This window comes from Puma concolor, chromosome E4, assembly GCF_028749965.1.
Source record: "Puma concolor isolate L17-30 chromosome E4, mPumCon1.1.hap2, whole genome shotgun sequence".
Classification (NCBI taxonomy): domain Eukaryota; kingdom Metazoa; phylum Chordata; class Mammalia; order Carnivora; family Felidae; genus Puma; species Puma concolor.
Window position 1 is genome coordinate 28366783 of NC_141683.1, and position 19160 is coordinate 28385942.

At 41.8% G+C, this 19160-nt stretch overlaps 1 protein-coding gene across 2 annotated transcripts in view; it reads left to right on the forward strand.

The window, feature by feature from the left end:
* KLHL12 (kelch like family member 12) overlaps positions 1-19160 on the forward strand; it is a 34542-nt gene continuing 15382 nt past the window's right edge. The window contains exons 1-6 of one of the 2 annotated variants that reach the window (XM_025921118.2): positions 1-493; positions 3466-3699; positions 8665-8818; positions 9897-10114; positions 16150-16299; positions 17826-17940. In XM_025921118.2, coding sequence (XP_025776903.1) covers positions 191-493; positions 3466-3699; positions 8665-8818; positions 9897-10114; positions 16150-16299; positions 17826-17940 — 1174 coding nt within the window. In that variant the 5' untranslated portion in view covers positions 1-190. Of the gene's footprint in view, positions 494-1010; positions 1198-3465; positions 3700-8664; positions 8819-9896; positions 10115-16149; positions 16300-17825; positions 17941-19160 lie in introns of those variants that run through there. The other variant, XM_086694485.1, reaches the window with a different exon arrangement.

Consider the following 19160-nt stretch of genomic DNA (forward strand, 5'->3'; position numbering starts at 1 on the left):
AGGATAAGAGGGAACTACTGTATAATGAAACATAATTACTTTGGACATTCACAGAAGTTGAATTAAGGGACCTCACTGCCCTCTGAACCACTAAGGTAAGTGTGCCAAAATCAGCTAGAAGCAAAATTCCTAAACTGAACACTCAGCACCCAGGAGCTGGTGAAAAGTCAGCAAAACAGCAACAGGGGAGATGATGACTCCTGGGACTTCTAATACGACCCTTTGCAATTTCCCTCACAACGTCCAGCGTCCAGGGACAAGTTCCTTCCACTTGATTGTCCTGAAGTGCACGAAGCGGAGGAGAACCGCCTCGAGGGTGATGATAGGCCCCATTATGATGCAGAGAATGTTGAGGTGTGTGGAGCCCAGGGCTCAGAGGATTCTCCCCACAGCGATGGTCCGCTGGAAAAGGCCATTGTGGGCAATAGACGTGAAGAAATGTGAAGCCCCCGCGGGTTTTCTCGAAGTGAGAGGGTTCCTGAATACCTGGCAGGTAAAACATACAGCCAGCTCCTCGGTTTAGAAACGTGGAATCCTGGGGGCGCCTGGGTGGCTCAGTCTGTTGAACGACCGGCTTCGGCTCAGGTCACGATCTTGCGGTACGTGGGTTCGAGCCCGAGTCAGGCTCTGTGCTGACAGCTCAGAGCCTGGAGCCTGCTTCCATTCTCTGTCTCCTCTCTCTGCCCCTACCCCACTCATGCCTCATGCTCTGTCTCTCAAAGATAAGTAAAAACATTTTTAAAAATTAAGAAAAAAAAAGAAATGTGGAATCCTGTCAATATGCCCTTTCTGGGGAGACTCAGGGAGAATCTGGCCTCAGCCAATCACGGGGCAAGAGGGCTATACACCCCGCCCCTCGCTGCCCGACCCCACCCTGCCCCACCCTTTCTTTCCGCCTTCCTCTAAGCGGGCCGAAAACCCCACCCAGCGTACCTGTGGGTCACGTGACACCGCCGCCTCACGTGACGCAGACCCAGGGCAGGGAGGGGGCGGGCCTCGAGCTGCATTACGTCATCACGTCGCGCGGCCGCGGAGACTAGAGCCGGGACTACCACCTTGACGGCTCCAGAGCCTCCGGGTCGGGGCGGCGGCGGCGGCGCTTGGGCTCCTCCTGAGCCGCCTGCTGGCCCCGCGCCCCACCCGATCCCCTCGAGCTGGGAACGGACCCGGCGCCGCTGGGTGGGCCCGCGAGCGGAGGTGAGTTGCATGGTGGTGGTGGCAGGCAGCCCTTCCTTTCCTAGCCCCCGATTCCAGCTTACGGCCCTGCCCCCAACCATCGTCTCCCTCCGGGTTGCAACGGAGAGACGAAGGGAGCGAAGGGAGGTCTGCGGGGCTGGGGCGCACTCCTCGCAACTTCGCCCTGACCGCGCCCTTCCAGTACCTCCCCCTGGAGCTGCCGGCACTGTTCCCGTGTTGTCAGCGGGGAGGGGCGGGGGGGACTGCCCTTCCTTCTCTTCTCCTACCTGAAATTTACCCTTTCCAAAATTTGACACCTTTTCGCTCTCACCCCCTCCCCGAGTCTTCCAGGGTGCAGCTCCTCTATTCAGATGTTAACGGAAGTTCCCGAATAGGTAACCTCAAAAAGATGAGAGTGATGTGGCTGAGGTTTTGCCTGATGAGGCAGGAATCCCCAAGGAGGAAGAGTACAGTGCATTAGGGTTACTGTCAGTTTTGACACTGACACCGTAAAGCCCAGTCCTAGGCTGAGCCCTGTGGTTAACAGTAAGTGGGTATCTGTTCAGACTTTTCTTACATCTCCAGAGTTGGAAGTAAGTTGACTTAAGGAAACTCTTTTTGAAAAACTTTGTATGCTTTGATGAATCACCTCCTTTTCTGTAAAATGGATCTTGCAGGGTTTTTGGAGGGATTTTCTAGAGTACTTATAAAATAATATGCTAACTGTACATAGGAGCAGATGAGAATTTAGGATCTTGTTTGTGCCAGCCAAAAATTATGGTCGTGAGTTGTGGACTCTTGAAGATTGTAGTTTGATTTTTTTTCTTGGATCATTTCAGAAAGTTATAGATTCCAGTAAGACTGTCTTAATAACCCTGCCATTTCATTCCCCAGAAATTTTCCTTGAAGCAAAAAGAGTGTCACTAAAGCTTGTCAACAATCAAAAAAGTAAAAAGTACATTTTTAAATGTACTTAGTTTATTTGATGCATACAAGTGAACTTTGCCAAGTGACTGCTTGTGGCAGTAAAATTAGAGGAGTTTTAATAGGTTTCTATCCTAATAATTAGGCTCTTGGTTTTAGTATAGAAGAATTACTACTGGACGGTTGCTAATAATGTAGAGTAGGAAGACCCTTCAATAGAAGAGATTCAATAACTTAATCACATGAGAGGCACTTGGGTGGCTCAGTTGGTTAAGCTTCCAACTCCTGATTTGGGCTTAGGTCAGGATCTCAATGTTCCTGAGTTGGAGTCCTGCCCCGGCATTGGGCTCTGCTCTGACAACATGGAGCCTGCTTGGGATTCTCTCTCTTCCTCTCTCACTGTCCCTTCCCCGCTGGCATGCTACACATTTTAAAATAAAAAATTTAATCACATGAAAATCCGTAGATAAGCTTGCAGTGTTTCCATTATTCAGGGTAGGTATTGGTCCTCATTTGAAATGTCATTTTAAGGGGCGCCTGGGTGGCGCAGTCGGTTAAGCGGCCGACTTCAGCCAGGTCACGATCTCGCGGTCCGTGAGTTCGAGCCCCGCGTCGGGCTCTGGGCTGATGGCTCAGAGCCTGGAGCCTGTTTCTGATTCTGTGTCTCCCTCTCTCTCTGACCCTCCCCCGTTCATGCTCTGTCTCTCTCTGTCCCAAAAAAATAAATAAACGTTAAAAAAAATTTTTTTAAAAAGAAATGTCATTTTAAGAAGAAATCCAGATATATTTGGAAGTCACAAATAATTCTTTGCGTACTTCTTTAGAAAAAGTTCGTTTTCACTGACTGGCCTTTATTGCTGTAAGGTGAATACACAATTTTTCTTTTCTTGCTTTTAACTTCTAAACATTCTGTACACCTGCCAGAATAGGAAAACTATATAAACAGGAAAAAATATATAAATATATGAAAAATATATAAAACAAGATCCTACCTTCTAAGTACTTATTTCCTTATTCTTTAAATGATATCGCACCTTTAAGAGATTTTATCTTCTCATTTTATCATGTGAGATAACAGCACTGTGAAGACATATGATATATGTGTGGTTTCTTTATATTTCGAGTACAGTTGAGTATTGATTATAGTGTTGAGTGGTAGGGGCTCTCGATACTGGAATTCAGAGGAAGAATCGTTGTTATTTGGGATTATTAGTGGCTAGATTGTGGTGGTAAGAGCAGTAATAGGAATGTTCTCTACTTAATATCTGAGGAAGCCTCCTTAATTTGTATTGATAATTGAACATTTTTAGTTGTCCTAGTCCTTCAAGTATGTTCTGGGTTTATTTTCTTTTTCTGTTGTTGCAGAATCCAAGGACCCCTTTCGTTCTTTCTCCACATTGCTTGATGGGAGGCATTATGGCCCCCAAAGACATAATGACAAATACTCATGCTAAATCCATCCTCAATTCAATGAACTCCCTCCGGAAGAGCAATACCCTCTGCGATGTGACACTGAGAGTAGAGCAGAAAGACTTCCCTGCCCATCGGATTGTGTTGGCCGCCTGTAGCGATTACTTCTGTGCCATGTTCACTAGTGAGGTAAGTGGTAAGTTTTCACCTTACAAATGAAAGTCACACATGTAACCTTTTAGTTGTCTCATTTCAGTGAATCAAATGATAGAAGTTTGATAGAATAGTGAATTTCTGTGGTGTGGTGGTTCAGTGCACAGACTCTGGTCAAGATCTGCCTTTTGACTGTGTCTTAGTTTCCCCATCTCCAAATTAGGAATCACAGCAATGTGCAATCACATATGGTTATTGTGACAGTTATTTGAGAAAATCACATATGAAGTGCTTACAACAGCATCTGGCACGTGGTAAAACACAAATGTCAGCTACTGGATTTTACTTATTGTTTATTTATTTATTTATTTTTAATGTTTGTTTTTGAGAGAGAGAGAGAGAGACAGAGCACGAGTGGGGGAGGGGTAGAGGGCAAGAGGGAGACACAGAATCTGAAGCAGGCTCCAGGTTTTGAGCTGTCAGCACAGAGCCCGACGCGGGGCTCGAAGTCACAAGCCACAAGATCATGACCGAGCCGAGGTCGGACGCTTAACCGACTGAGCCACCCAGGCGCCCCAGATTTTACTTTTAAAATTTAATTTTAAAATTTACTTTTAAAATTTACTTTTAAAATTTAAAATTTGGTTTCCTATTTTTCTCCTTCCAAAGTCTAATATTTTATTTATTCTACTTATTTTTTAACGTTTATTTATTTATCTTGAGAGAGAGTGCATGCTTGCACGCGCATGGCGAGCAAGAGAAGGTCAGAGGGAGAAAGCAGGCTCTGTGCTGTCAGCATAGAGTTGGACGTGGGGCTTGATTTCATGAACTGCAAGATCATGACCTGAGCTGAAATCAAGAGTCAGGTGCTCAACGAACTGAGCCACCTAGGCGCCCCCAAAATCTAATATTTTAAAGTGAATACTAGGACGATAAGGGAGAGGGAAGGAAAGAGGAGTGTAGGATTCAGTCCTCATCCACCTAACAGCATATGAAGAAAATCAGTATTCATTCTACCAATGTAGAGTTTAGTGTAATTTCAAATGAGAGGAGGAGGACTTAACAAATAACTCAATGACTGCATGGGTATATGCAGTATAACTTGGGGAAAAATGCTGACTATGGAGTGTGAGCAGTAAAAGAGAAAAAGGAAAAGGTTGGCTTGACAAGAAAAAAGGTTGTGCTTACAGGTATTAAGAAAGACTGCTTGGGGCACTTGGGTGGCTCAGTTGGTTAAGCATCTGACTTTGGCTCAGGTCATGATCTCATGGCTCGTGAGTTCGAGCCCCACGTTGGGCTCTCTGCTGTCAGTGTGGAGTCCACTTCAGATCCTCTGTCCCCCAATCTCTCTGTCCCTCCCTGCTCATGCACGCTCTCTTCCCCTCTCTCTCAAAAATAAAAATAAAGAAAGACTGCTTTAGTAATTGACAGAACTTTTAAAACATAGAGTAAGGCTGTTGAATATATTGTGAATGACTCTTAGCTGAACAGCAGAAAGCACCGCAACTTTTTTTATTTTTCAAAATCTCAAGTCTGATTTTTAAATTTTAAATAAATTATCTTGAATTTTTTAACCTTGAGTGATGAGTACACCAATGTGTATTATATCACATACCTCTACTTAAATACGCCTGAAATATCTCATTGTATCAACACTTTTTTAAAAATCTTTTTAACCACCAGTATTTTTTTTTTAAGTTAATCTCATCATCTTAGTGAAGATGTTGCTGTTGGATCGGAATAAGAGAGGTGGTTACATAATAATAACTACCTTTTATGGGGCAGGTACTGTGTTGGGTGATTGTTGTATGTTATTCACCCTAGGGTTAGATGTTACCATCTCATTTTACAAATGAATAAACAAGGTCTTATATATTAAATGACTTGCCCAAGATCACATGGCTTATAAATGACAGAGATGGGGTTTAATCCTAAATTTTCTGACTCTAAACCCATACAATATATGCTGTATCCGAAAAGCTACAAACATGCTGTATTGCTCTACACAGATCTTACTTACTTGCTTTATACACATTTTAACTACTGTGCTTCCTTAGCCTCTGATATATGGGTTTTTATATTCTCCAATTTCAAAGCCAAAATAGTTTATGGTTCTCTGAGCCAGTGCTCGGTCACATGGCTGGTAGGAAAAACATGGAAACCTGACAGATCATTCCAGCTACTTCAGGCTAATTTTAAAATGCTCTTGTGTAATATAACATCACAGATCCCTATCCCATATTGTCCTCCAGAAAGAATATCTGCCCAAGAGCATCAGAAGCAGTTGGCATTTAACTGGGTAAGGACGGTTCTCTCAGCAGCTGCTGAGCATGAAGGTACTAATGGATCAGGACTGCTGACTGCTAATTATATAGCGTGCATCCTGTTCTCTGTGAGCTGGAGGAAAATAGTCTGTCTTTGCTCTCTCTGCACATTCAGAGTGGTAAGGAGTTCTCTGAAAGAATTCTCTCTTTTTTCTCACCAGGGACCATTTTATAGTTTTTCTTTAAAAACTGGTATTAGGCAAGAAAATGCCAGATGGTTTTGTCTTTATTTTTAAGAGTAATTGACATAAAGGAGAGGGTTCAGAGACCTGGATCCTAGGCTCAATTCTCTTAACAATGCTGTGTGAACTCTGGCAGCCATTTAACTTCACTGGGTTGATCTTTAAAATAAAGTAGTTGGGGGCGCCTGGGTGGCGCAGTCGGTTAAGCGTCCGACTTCAGCCAGGTCACGATCTCGCCGTCCGTGAGTTCGAGCCCCGCGTCAGGCTCTGGGCTGATGGCTCAGAGCCTGGAGCCTGTTTCCGATTCTGTGTCTCCCTCTCTCTCTGCCCCTCCCCCGTTCATGCTCTGTCTCTCTCTATCCGAAAAATAAATAAACGTTGAAAAAAAAAATTTAAAAAAAAAAATAAAATAAAATAAAATAAAGTAGTTGAACTAGATGATTTCATTTTTCTCTTCCCGCCCTAAAATGCTCTTCAAATGTGGTCCAATTAAAGTGTCATTTGAGTGAGGCAAGAGGACCTGAGTTTCATCTGTCTCTTGCTAGTTAAGAGACCTTGGTTAAGTCACATAACTTCTTTGAACCTTAGATCCTTTTTGTCATAAATGGCAATAATATCAGACCTCTAACTACTTTGCCAGGTTGCTGTGAGAATCAGGTGAAATAATAGTAAGTAAGAAGCACTCTGAAAAATTGTAAAGCAAATATTAGTGTGAAATGATACTATGAATTGCTCTGAGTTCATAGATAGTGAAATATTTTCATATTTAAGTTATTTGATGGGAAAATAGTTTATTGAATAAGAAGTTTTAGGAATAAATGTACTTATATATTTCTGCTGCTTGTATACATACTATGTGCAGAGTTAACAAATGTTTTTACAAAACAATGTTCTAGTGACGTTTTTTGTGTGTGTTTATCTTTGAGAGAGAGAGAGAAAGAGTGGGGGAGGGGCAGAGAGAGGGACGCAGAGGATCCAAAGTGGGTTCTGTGCTGACAGCAGAGAGCCTGATGCGGGGCTCAAACTCATGGACCGTGAGATCATGACCTGAGCCAAAGTTGGATGCTTAACTGACTGAGCCACCCAGGTGCCCTGCTTACGAGTGCTATTTTTAATGTTAGGGATTGATTTTGTTCTTGGCTTTGGTAGAGAATACTTTTTGATTATTATTCTTTTGGGCTGATGGCGGAATCAAAGATGATAAAGATGTGTAGTTCATAATGGAAACGCACTGGAATTTTGTGAGTAATTCGAATTTCCAACTAAGGTTAAGTTGTAGTAAGAGTTTCATAAGGTAATCGATTTTTAGATAGTTTACAGTCCTGTAAAATTAAAGATTTATACCCTTAGCCGAACAATTTTCTATGATTATCCAGGCGTCTTCAATACTCATAATTGCAATGATGCATTCTGGGACTAAATATTCCACTAAACAATTAGTGAAAATAGTCAAAATAGCCAATATAGCCAAAATAGTCAATCTGATATTTAGAAAAAGTACCAATTCAGTTATACCCAGTGTCACAGTAGAGTGCCCCTTAAGATGACCTGAATATTTGGTCATTACTAAATGTACTCGGGGGCGCCTGGGTGGCTTAGTCAGTTAAGCGTCTGTCTCACTTTGTTTCAGGTCATGGTCTCACGGTTCATGAGTTTGAGCCATGCGTCAGGCTCTGTGCTGACAACCTGCTTCAGATTCCGTAGCTCCCTCTCTCTCTGCCCCTCCCCCGATTGTGCTCTCTCTTTCTCTCTCTCATAAATAAACAGTGGAAGAAAAAAAAAGTACTCGAAGAACAAATAGAACAATAATGAGTAGTCATGAGTCTGGAGCTGTAAGCCACAGAGTCCTCTACAAGCGTGAAATCTCATTGAAATTTTGTGTTTTATCTTAAAAGCTCATGGACACTAGTACTATGTTCACAGAACTTTTGGATTCAGTCCTGTAATAGATCTATGTTTGTTTTATTACAAAAGCAGTGTTTTAAATTATTCACTGGTGAAATTAATACTCCAGGGTGTCACCTCCCGGTGTGCTCTTGAGTAGCATGCAGCTGCCCCAAGTTGGACAAGCTACAAATACATGCCATATTTGCTTCATACAAATCAAACAAATTAGACCATAATTTTTTATTTATTTATTTATTTTTTTTTTTTAACGTTTTATTTATTTTTGAGACAGGGAGAGACAGAGCATGAACGGGGGAGGGTCAGAGAGAGGGAGACACAGAATCTGAAACAGGCTCCAGGCTCTGAGCTGTCAGCACAGAGCCCGACGCGGGGCTCGAACTCACGGACCGTGAGATCATGACCTGAGCCGAAATCGGCCGCTTAACCAATGTCGGCCGCTTAACCGACTGAGCCACCCAGGCTCCCCGACCGTAATTTTTTAAAGATGGGCGTTAATATTAACATCCCTTCAAGCTCTCGGATATGAGATTCTGCCTTTATCTCGTGGAATCATAACCACTGTTATTTCATACCCTTTGAATTCTCAGCTTTCAGAGAAGGGGAAACCTTATGTTGATATTCAAGGCTTAACTGCTTCTACCATGGAGATTCTGTTGGACTTCGTGTACACTGAAACTGTACATGTGACGGTGGAGAATGTACAAGAACTGCTTCCTGCAGCCTGTCTGCTTCAGCTGAAAGGTACAGATGATAAAGTTGCTATTGCTCATGCCACGGTAGCCTTGGAAATACTTAGAATTAATCAGGTAAACTTAATCACAGAAATTATGGAGACAGACTGTGGACGCTCATGTTTACCGCCTGCGGCACAGAAGATCAGGTCTCAATCACAACGTCAAAGAACCTCTCCATATGTGGCCATTTGGCTCTTTAGAAGAGCATTTAGGCCTTTTCTGTTTTTAAAAAAATGAAAGAGGGGATAACACACATTTTCTTACATGTGTGTACATACTAGCTCTACAAGGACACACAAGAAACTGATACTGTTCATCACCTATATGGAAGGGAACTAGATGGCCAGGTGGAAAGGGAGGCTGGGGGGTTATTCATGGTAAACTCTTTTGTACTTTTAATTTTGAGCCACGTAAATTGTGTATTGAAAATTTAAATTGGCACACAAAAATGAAAGTATATAATGTTTTCACAGGATATGGGGTGGACCCCCTTCCTATTTCCAGACTGTCTTTCTTAACCTGCATTGATGTTTCTGTTATTTTTAGTATTTCGAAATGCCTGGTTGAAAGTGTTCTGTTTTTAATACATGATTGAAAAACAGTATTGAAGCTTTTGCATTAGTGCACAAATTAGGTTTATACTCTGAACTTTGCAATTAGAGAAATAAGGGGTTGTCGTTAGTAGCTCTTATTTTTCCTTGGCAGGAGTCTTTCAGTCAAGTTTTCATAGGGAGTAGAAATTAGGTACATTATGTTAAATTATGATTGGTTTTATAAAAGCTTGGTTCCCAGGACTATGTTTTGTTTAATTGTGCCAGTGTCCATAGAAGCAATTTGTCTTGCTATACTTATTTTTAAAGCTGAAACAGAGACACACAAGACCTTGCTTGAAGGTCGCACGACACATAAGACAGAAATTGGATTTGAATTCCTTAAGCATAAAATTTCTAATTTGATCCTTACCCGTGTTGAGCCAGGATTCCTCTGTTACCTTGTAGAGAAGATGTCTCCTTCCAAGAATGTAGACCAACCAGTTCACACCTGGTCAAGTACCCTGAAGTGTTCATTGTCTGTGTTTGTCCTAGGTGTGAAGCAAGCCTGCTGTGAGTTCTTAGAAAGTCAGTTGGACCCCTCTAATTGCCTGGGTATCAGGGATTTTGCTGAAACTCACAATTGTGTTGACCTGATGCAAGCAGCTGAGGTTTTTAGTCAGAAGCATTTTCCGGAAGTGGTACAGCATGAAGAATTCATTCTTCTAAGTCAAGGAGAAGTGGAAAAGCTAATCAAGTGCGATGAAATTCAGGTACAAATTTGGCTTGGTATTGGGGTTTCTTCAAGACTGGAACATTACAAAACTTGGGAAAGGGGGGGGCACTCGGGTGACTCAGTTGGTTGAACGTCTGACTCTTGATCTCAGCTCAGGTCTTGATCTCAAGTCGTGAGTTAAAGCCCCGTGTTGGGCTCTGGGTTGGGTGTGGAACCTACTAAAAGAAAACAAACACAAAACTAGGAAAAAGCAAGGTGGATTTACTGTGTTTCTGTAGCAGGGCATCTTAATCAAGTGTCAATATTGGCTCCAAAGGTTTCATTAAATACCCCTGAAATTTTATGCCAAATTTATGGGAGGGAGTTTTGGGAAGGAGTTAGCCACCTCCCTCAATATACAATCCCAATGGTTAAGAGTCACTATTGAAGAGACAGTGGTGTGGAATAAGCAGAAATTTGAAGTAAAGAGATTTCTATAGAGCACTTCTGTATTACTCACTCACTCATTTTACAAACATTTACAGAGAATATCTACTCTACAGCAGTAGATATTCTGAATAAACTATCTGTGCCAGGTGCTATGGCTCCAAGAGTAAGATACAGTCCTTGTTTTCAGTAATTCACAACATAGTGGTAGAGACAGAGAAAGACAAAACTTAATAGAATATAGTGAGAATAATGAGGTTATTCACTTTGGTGAAGAAATTAGAAGAAAGAAGAATAAACCTTTTACATTTAAATTAGACCAAAAAGGAAGTGGATCAAAAAGAAGTGAAAAAAAGGTTGGAGACCGTAAACAGGAGGCAGATCATAAGTGCCTAATGGGTGGGGGGGGGGGGGGGATAATGAGGGAGTGGGGAGAAGGAACATATGAACTGCGTCTTGAAGGAGTTGTGTTTCACCCAGCAGAGGGGAAGCCACCTGGGCACAGGCAAGGGTTCAGTCACCTGGCCCAGCAAGAAGGATCTTAGGTAATCCTGATGCTAAGTCATAGTGCCAGTAGCCAGCAGAGTTTTTATTGCACAGAGGTCTGTAGTTAGGCTAACAATCAGAGTGACAGTTGTTTCCCCTCGTCAGGAGAAATTCACTTCTCTAGGAAGGCTAAGAGTTCATTTGTTTTCCTCCCACTCTGCTCAGATAAATTTTGAATTAGTGGATTCCCGGAAGTTAGTGGCACCTCAATTTAAACAAGAGATATATTGGGAAGGAATCAAAATCTGATTAATATTCTAAATGCTATAGAAGCTGGGGGTGCCTAGGTGGCTCAGGTGGTTAAGCATCTGACTTGGGCTTAGGTCATGATCTCACAGTTTGTGAGTTTGAGCCCCGCGGCGAGCTTGTGCTGACAGCTCAGAGCCTGGAGCCTGCTTCAGATTCTGTGTCTGCCTCTCTCTCTCTCTGCCTCTCCCCTGCTCATACTCTGTGTGTGTGTGTGTGTGTGTGTCTCTCTCTCTCTCTAAACTAAATAAACATTGGGACGCCTGGGTGGCTCAGTCAGTTAAGCGTCTGACTTCAACTCAGGTCACGATCTCGCAGTCCGTGAGTTCAAGACTCGCGTCGGGCTCTGGGCTGACGGCTCAGAGCCTGGAGCCTGCTTCAGATTCTGTGTCTCCCTCTCTCTCTGACCCTCCCCCGTTCATGCTCTGTCTCTCTCTGTCTCAAAAATAAATAAATGTTTAAAAAAAAAAAAAAAAAAAAAAAACTAAATAAACATTAAAATAAATAAATAAAAATTTAAAAAGTAAATGATGTAGAAGAAATTTGCTAAAGAAATCCTATAGTTTACTTTCATAAACCAAATGATAACTCTCTGATTTATTTTGTTAAAACTAGAATTTTCATGTAATATAATAAGATCTTAAGAATATTTATCATATTTTGGCCAACTTTTTCTTTTTGCCTTCCCCTACGGAGTTCTGAGGGAAAATTTATTAAAGTACATTGGTGACATTGTTTCCAAAATAAAGAGGAATCATTTTTCCAGTTTGACTTATTAGCCCAGAGAAGCTGGTGTTACAAGTGTTACTGAGACAAATATTTGCTAAAGTTTTGTTCTCACTCTTGCTGTGGTAGAACATTGTGTCCATGCACTGAAATGCCAGGTGTAGACAAATGGCACATTCTTCAGACTTGGGAAGTTGGTAATTTGCTAGAATATCTTGATTTTTCTTGATTTAACCATGCATTAGGAAATGCAGTAAATAGCGTGAACAATATAGACTTAAAGTTCACTGCACATAACAAAATTGCTAAAACTTACTCAGCATTTACTATTGGTTTCCTTTATTAAATATTTATTGGGCACTTTGTGCCCAGAACGGTTCTGGGTGCCAGCAATCCAATTGTGAACACAACAGATAAAAAATTACTATACTCTGGACTTTTCATTTTAATGGCACCATTCTTGGTATATTTTATCTTATGTAGTTGTCAAAATTGTCCCCATTTTTCAGAGAAAGAAACTGATGCTTCGAGGGTAAGTGTCATACTGGAGCTAATAAGTGGCAGAGCCAGGTCTCATATCTGAGCAGTCTGGCTCCAGATTCTGTTCTGTTCCATGAAACTGTGAGCTGGTTGCCTAGTTAGTTTCTAATTGACCAAATCAGCGAGCAGTTACAGAAGTCATATGTAGTCATAGAACTATATATACTTTGGAATAAAACTAAATGGAATAGGGAGAGCAAAAAACTTTTTTATTCAGAAACTCAGATGAAAAGAGTTTGAGAACTCTTCCCTCAGTGTCTGTAAAGACTGTCTTTTTTTTCTGGAAAGACAGCAAGTGGCACATTGTTTCTCTTCTGTATTCCAGCCAGAAAGAGGAACCAGATGTCTAACTCCCCAGCTAATACTTCTTAATTATATAAAACGATACTACTTAACACAGAAGCAGTATGTTGTACTGGTTAAAACAACATAGGCTTTAGAATCAGGGTGGGGTTTATTTTGGCTGTGTGGCATGTGTTAACCTAACCACTAATCTTCAGTTTCCTCTTCTGTAGATAATAGTCCTACTTAGTGCATGAGGTCATTCTGATCATTAAATAAGAATATCAGTGCCTTGGGGCGCCTGGGTGGCTCAGTCGGTTACGGTTACGTGTCCGACTTCCGGCTCAGGTCACGATCTCATGGTCTGTGAGTTCGAGCCCCGCATCGGGCTCTGTGCTGACAGCTCAGAGCCTGGAGCCTGTTTCAGATTCTGTGTCTCCCTCTCTCTCTGACCCTCCCCCGTTCGTGCTGTGTCTCTCTGTGTCTCAAAAATAAATAAACGTTAAAAAAAAAAAAAAAAAAAAAAAGAATATCAGTGCCTGATACATAAAATAGTTCTCTGAAAATTTATTATGGGGAAATTTTTCTCCATAGTGAAACATTAATGTGAAGGTTTTTTCCTCCCAGTTTATCTGTTTCTCTGCAAGTCTAGTTTATTCTCTGTTCAGTAAGATCAAGGGTCGCTGCTCATGATTGAAAAACCCCATTATAAACTGATGTATCTAATTTAAACCTAGAATGTGTTAGAGCCTAGCATGGAGCTGTTTACAACTGTTAGCTTGTCTTTTTTTTTTTTTTTTTTTTTTTAATTGTGGGCACCCTTCTGCGTACTTCCCTGCCTCTAATCCATCAGCAGGCTGGGTTAGTTTCACCTCCCATAAATTTGGTGCATAAATTTCAGTCACCACTGCTATGGCTTAAGTACCCATCACCATTTGCCTAATGTGCTAGCTGGTGTCCCAGCTCTTGGCCCTTCTAATCTGTTCTACCCATGCTAGTCAGGGTGATCTTTACAGAACATTGATATGATCATATCCCAAGCTTGCTTGAAACCTTTTCATGGGTTCCCATTGCTGTTAGAGTAAATTCCAGTCTTCTAACGCTCTCTCTGAGCTGGCCCTTGCTTACCTCTCCAGTTTGATCTTTTACCATTCTTCCCCTGCCTCATTCCTTCTACTACACCAGCCTTGTATCATTTCTCAGACTGTGTTCTTTTTTGCTCTAAGATTGTGTTGTCCAGTTTGCTAGGCACACATGGCTGTTGAGCACTTCTAATGTGGCTGGTGTGACTGAGCAGCTGAGTTTTTAATTTAACTTAAATTTTTTTAACGTTTATTTAATTTTTGAGAGAGAGACAGAATATGAGCAGGGGAGGAAGAGAGAGAGGGAGACACAGAATCCGAAGCGGGCTCCAGGCTCCGAGCTGTCGGCACAGAGCCCGATGCAGGACTTGAACTCACAAGCTGTGAGATCATGAGCTGAGCTGAAGTCAGACGCTTAACTGACTGAGCTACCCAGGCGCCCCACTTAATTTTTTTTTTTTTTAACAGAGCAAGCAGGGGAGTGGAGCAGAAGGGCACGGAGCCCAACACTGGGCTCCATCCCACGACCCTGGGATCATGACCTGAACTGAAATCAACAGTTGAACACTCAACCAACTGAGCCACCCAGGCACCCCTTAACTTAATTTTAATTAATGTAATTCTAAATCTCCATACGTAGCTGGTGGCTACCATATTGGACAGTACAGCTTTAGGGTTTCAGCATGTGCTCTCCTGCTTGCCTTGGAGCACTCTCTTAACTCTTCGTGGCTAATTGCTACTCACCCATCATACTGAAATCTATTTCTTCTGCAGGGAGGCCTTTTCTGACCCATCAACCTAAATTAGGAAATCTCGTGTTATTCTGTCTCATAGCCCCTGTACTTTTCCTACATAGTACAGAATGACAAAGTGGCATTGTTCGTTTTTCCAACTTACCTGTTATCTCCCCACTTAAAAGCAAGGTTCATGTCTCATTTGTTACCAGTGTATAACCAGCTTCCAGCACTGGGCCTGGCGCGTAGTAGGTTTTTGGTACATCCAATGAATGAACCTTCTGAAACGTCTGCATTTTCAGTTCTTGGGAAAAGTTCACAGAATGGTGTCTCTGTCTGGGCACTGTCACATTCTGAAAGGTCTCAGAACAGATGCGTTCTAGGCGCTGGTGGAAGAGGCACAGGACCTATATGTAGGTGTCTGTCTTCGGGAGGTCTTAGGTGTTGGTAGATGTAGTGCTCTTGCAGGGATACAATGTAGGTTTTTTAGGCTGTGCCTTATGCAATTTGTTACATGTAAGCTTAGACCTAAGTTCCCCAAATGATTAATTGCATATATCATCTCAAAGCATTGTGCCTGATAAATAATATTTATATTATATATTATATATTTCTATATATACTTATACATATATACATATAATTATATTTATATATATATAAATAGTATTTGTTCAGATGCTAATTGACAATTCTTTGGAAACTGCAGCATTATAGCATAATGAGATAAGAGAAGTTTCTGCTTCACAGGCTTGGGTGGAGGTGTTGGGGAGCAATCCTGGAGGTCGTTAGACAACACTTATAAACACGAGTTGTTTTAAGAGGAAATTTTGGGGGTGCCTGGGTGGTTCAGTCAGTAGAGCATGCAACTCTCTCAGGGTTGGGAGTTCAAGCCCCACGTTGAGCGTAGAGCGTATTTTAAAAAATATATAGCAAATTTTGAATAGGGCAACAGATTCCTCCTCCCCCTGCAAATTTTCAAAAATGACCAGAAGAGGGCCATGTAGGTGGCTCAGTCAGTTGAGTGTCCAGCTCTTGGATGTCAGCTCAGGTCATGATCCCAGGGTCATGAGATTGAGTCCTGTGTTGGGCTCCACACTGAGCATGGAGCCTGCTTAAGATTCTCTCTCTCTGCCCTTCTCTCTTTCTCTCTCTCTCTCTCTCTCTCTCTCAAATTAAAAAAAAAAAAATTCAGGAATGGAAACAATTCTGAAGTAAAAGCCCACTTGTAACTGATGGTTTATTAGGCACTATCTGATTTTTTTTTTTTTTTTTTTACCCAGTTTGACTGCAGTTCTTTTGCTGGTCTTAATGAGTCGTGTCTGAAAAGGATTGTTTTTCCAAGAGCTTAGCTGTTTCTGGAAGAGAGGAAATAATGGTGGTAGGGGATGGGGAGCAGGAAGGAGAAAGTAAGCATGGTTACTTTTTGAAATTGTGAGAACATTGGAAAGGCAGAGTTAGTTCCATGATGTGTAATTACACGTTTATAGGTGGATTCTGAGGAGCCAGTCTTTGAAGCTGTCATCAACTGGGTGAAGCACGCCAAAAAGGAGCGAGAAGAATCCTTACCTGACCTGCTACAGTACGTCCGGATGCCCCTGCTGACCCCCAGGTACATCACAGACGTCATAGATGCTGAGGTAAGTCAGGCAAAACACACGGGATTGAAAACCATGAGTATCTCTTGCAGCTTAGTATTATGTACTTCAAATTGGTTATTCACTGTAGGCACAGAGTCTCCTGGTTAGCGTCTCTAGGAGTGCCAGAGAGGATGGTGCTAGGTGGTCTCCAGATAATTGGTTGGCAAGTTATCCTTCTGGAAATGGAAATCTATGGTTTAATTTTCTGTTTTCTTGTCTTTTTGTTTGCTATGCCCCTGTGTTTCACGTAAGCAACATCAGATGACAAATGTCCCCTTCTCCATCAAACATAAATTGTTCCAAATTGCCCTGAAAAAGATGCTTTGCTTATCAAATGTCTTTATTTTTGACCTCTTGTGAAACCCAACACCAAAGTAATTTGATGCATTCTTATATGAATTTAGGTTATACTGTGTGTGTTTATTTATTTTTATTTACTTACTTGTTTGTTTTTTACGGTGTTTATTTATAAAAGTGTTTCTCCAACACAAGCTCTTTGTGTGTGGTATGTTTTCACGGTTTTTACCGTATGTATCACCTGTTTACCTGGACTGTACTTTGGGCGAACACTGCTGTTTAGCACATAGGTAAAGCCCAGGTCAGTGAATGCATTCCTTCCTCTGGCCCAGCCTCAGACCTCTTTGAGAGTTAACTACAAACACAGTTTTCCAGTTCACATTAGAAAAGTTGCAGGCTGATTAGTGTCACATGTCAAACTCACTTTCTCATATTTGTAATTTCTTTCTAACAATTCATATTGCCGTTGTGTCTGTTTCCTTATATTGTGGTTCACAGCCCAGACTCTCGAGTCAGACTCAGGAGACTGAAATCCTATATTCACCACTCATCCTGGAGTGGGGGAACCTGGCCTCACTCCCCTTCTCCCTCTGAGCTCCTCTAGGGCTCCTCACTGGCTGAGCCGAGCCAGAAGTCAGAGGGCGTGGGGACCCTACGACGTAGTTCACGTAGGCCAGTCTTCCAAGCCAGAGAGTAGAGTGAAGAAGGATGTGGAGTGAATTAGGTTACGAAGGAGAGCTGCCCAGTACAGAGCTCCATCAGGGGAGACCTAGGCATCGTGACAGTGTTGTGAACATTTGGGAAATTATTGCAGGCAAGATTTACTTCTCCCTGTCATCCCAGGAATTAACAGTAGCCTTTTGGTTTTCCCTTAAAATTTTTGTTAGCTATTACATACTTGTGTTTGTGTAATCACTGGAAGGATGTACAGACAAACTAATTAAAATAGTTACTGCCTAGTGCCGAGGTAGATAGGGAATACTTCTCAGTATATCTTTTTATGTCATTTGATTTTTGAACCATGTAATAATATATTGTCTATTAAAAAAATTTTTTTTAATCATTTCTGGAAACCAGCAACGTAGTTATTACCAGCAGCCCTCTTGGAACCACAGGGCTTTATAAACTGGTTTTCGATATCAAGAAGTGAATTCTTATGTGTGCCATTTATACTCGTAATATTAAAGACGTGACCCCTGTGGCTCACTTTACTGCCTGCTGTATTTCAGCCTTTCATCCGCTGTAGTTTACAGTGCAGGGATCTAGTTGATGAAGCAAAGAAGTTTCATCTGAGACCTGAACTGCGAAGTCAGATGCAGGGACCCAGGACGAGGGCTCGTCTAGGTAAGCCGGCATCTTGGCAGAAGGAGGGATATTTTTCAGCTACCCCTTGCCAGGTGGCATGATGTAGTTGAAAAGAACATTCTGTAAGAAATACAAAGACCTGTTTTAGACCTGTTTTTAACTTTTTAGAAAGGGTGTCACCTTGGACAAGTCACTTTGCCACCCTGAGCTCTACTATAAACCAAGGATACCTTCCCTATCTATTTCCCGTAACTATTTGGAGGATTAAATGGTATAGAGTGTGTAAAAGCACCTTCTAAATTGTAAAATATTATGCAAGTTATTATTTCAGGATGTTTGGAGTCTTGTGAATTAGAAATTATTTCAAATACCAAGTAGTAGTTTTCTCATTCTGGATGAAAAGAGGAAGGAAAGGCAGCAGCATAGTATAAAATTCAGGAGTGACATGTAGTACTTAAGAACCTGGAGCCTGCACTCCGGAGCCGGTGTGGGTGCAGATCCCAGCTTACCACTTACTAGGTGTATTAACTTTGGCAAGAAACTTAACCTCCCTGTGCGTCAGTTGCCTCCTCTGTAAAGTGGGCATCATCACAGCTCCCGCCTCAGAGGTTGTTCTGAAGAGTAAATGAGGTAATGTATGTAAAAGGGTTAAAAGAGTTCTTGGCACATAACAAGTGCTGTGCACATTAGCTGTTGTTTTAGCAAGGAGGCTTAGGTGCAGATCTCAGCCCCACCAATGACAGGCTGTATGGCCTTGGGTAAGGTATCAGTTTATCTGAGCCTGTGCTTCTGCCTCTAAAGTGAGGGTCCGAGCATCTTATCTCACTGTGTTGTTACGGAGATTAAACAGGATAGTGTATGTAAGATGCCTGACATTTTAGCCGACAGGTGGTAAGACTCAGATATTACCTTACTTCTGTTTCCTGTCCTCCCTATTTTGCTGTCGTAGGTTATAAATGATATATGGGGTGGCATTTTGTTTTTGTTGCTTTCTGTTTTTCCCCTGACTGTGGACTCAGGCCTGCCAACGTATTAAATTATAATTAAGCTGTTCACTGATTGCTTTAAGTAGAATGATGATTTGTCTCCTATATATATGCTTTTAATTTAAATCCAAGTTCGTTAACATCTTGTAATAATGTTTCAACGTCCCCTATATTTTTGATGGCATAAGTACCATATGTCAACATAGAAATTTTAGAAACACAGAGAAGCAAAAAATAAATAAAAATCATCCATAATCCTACCACCCAGAGATG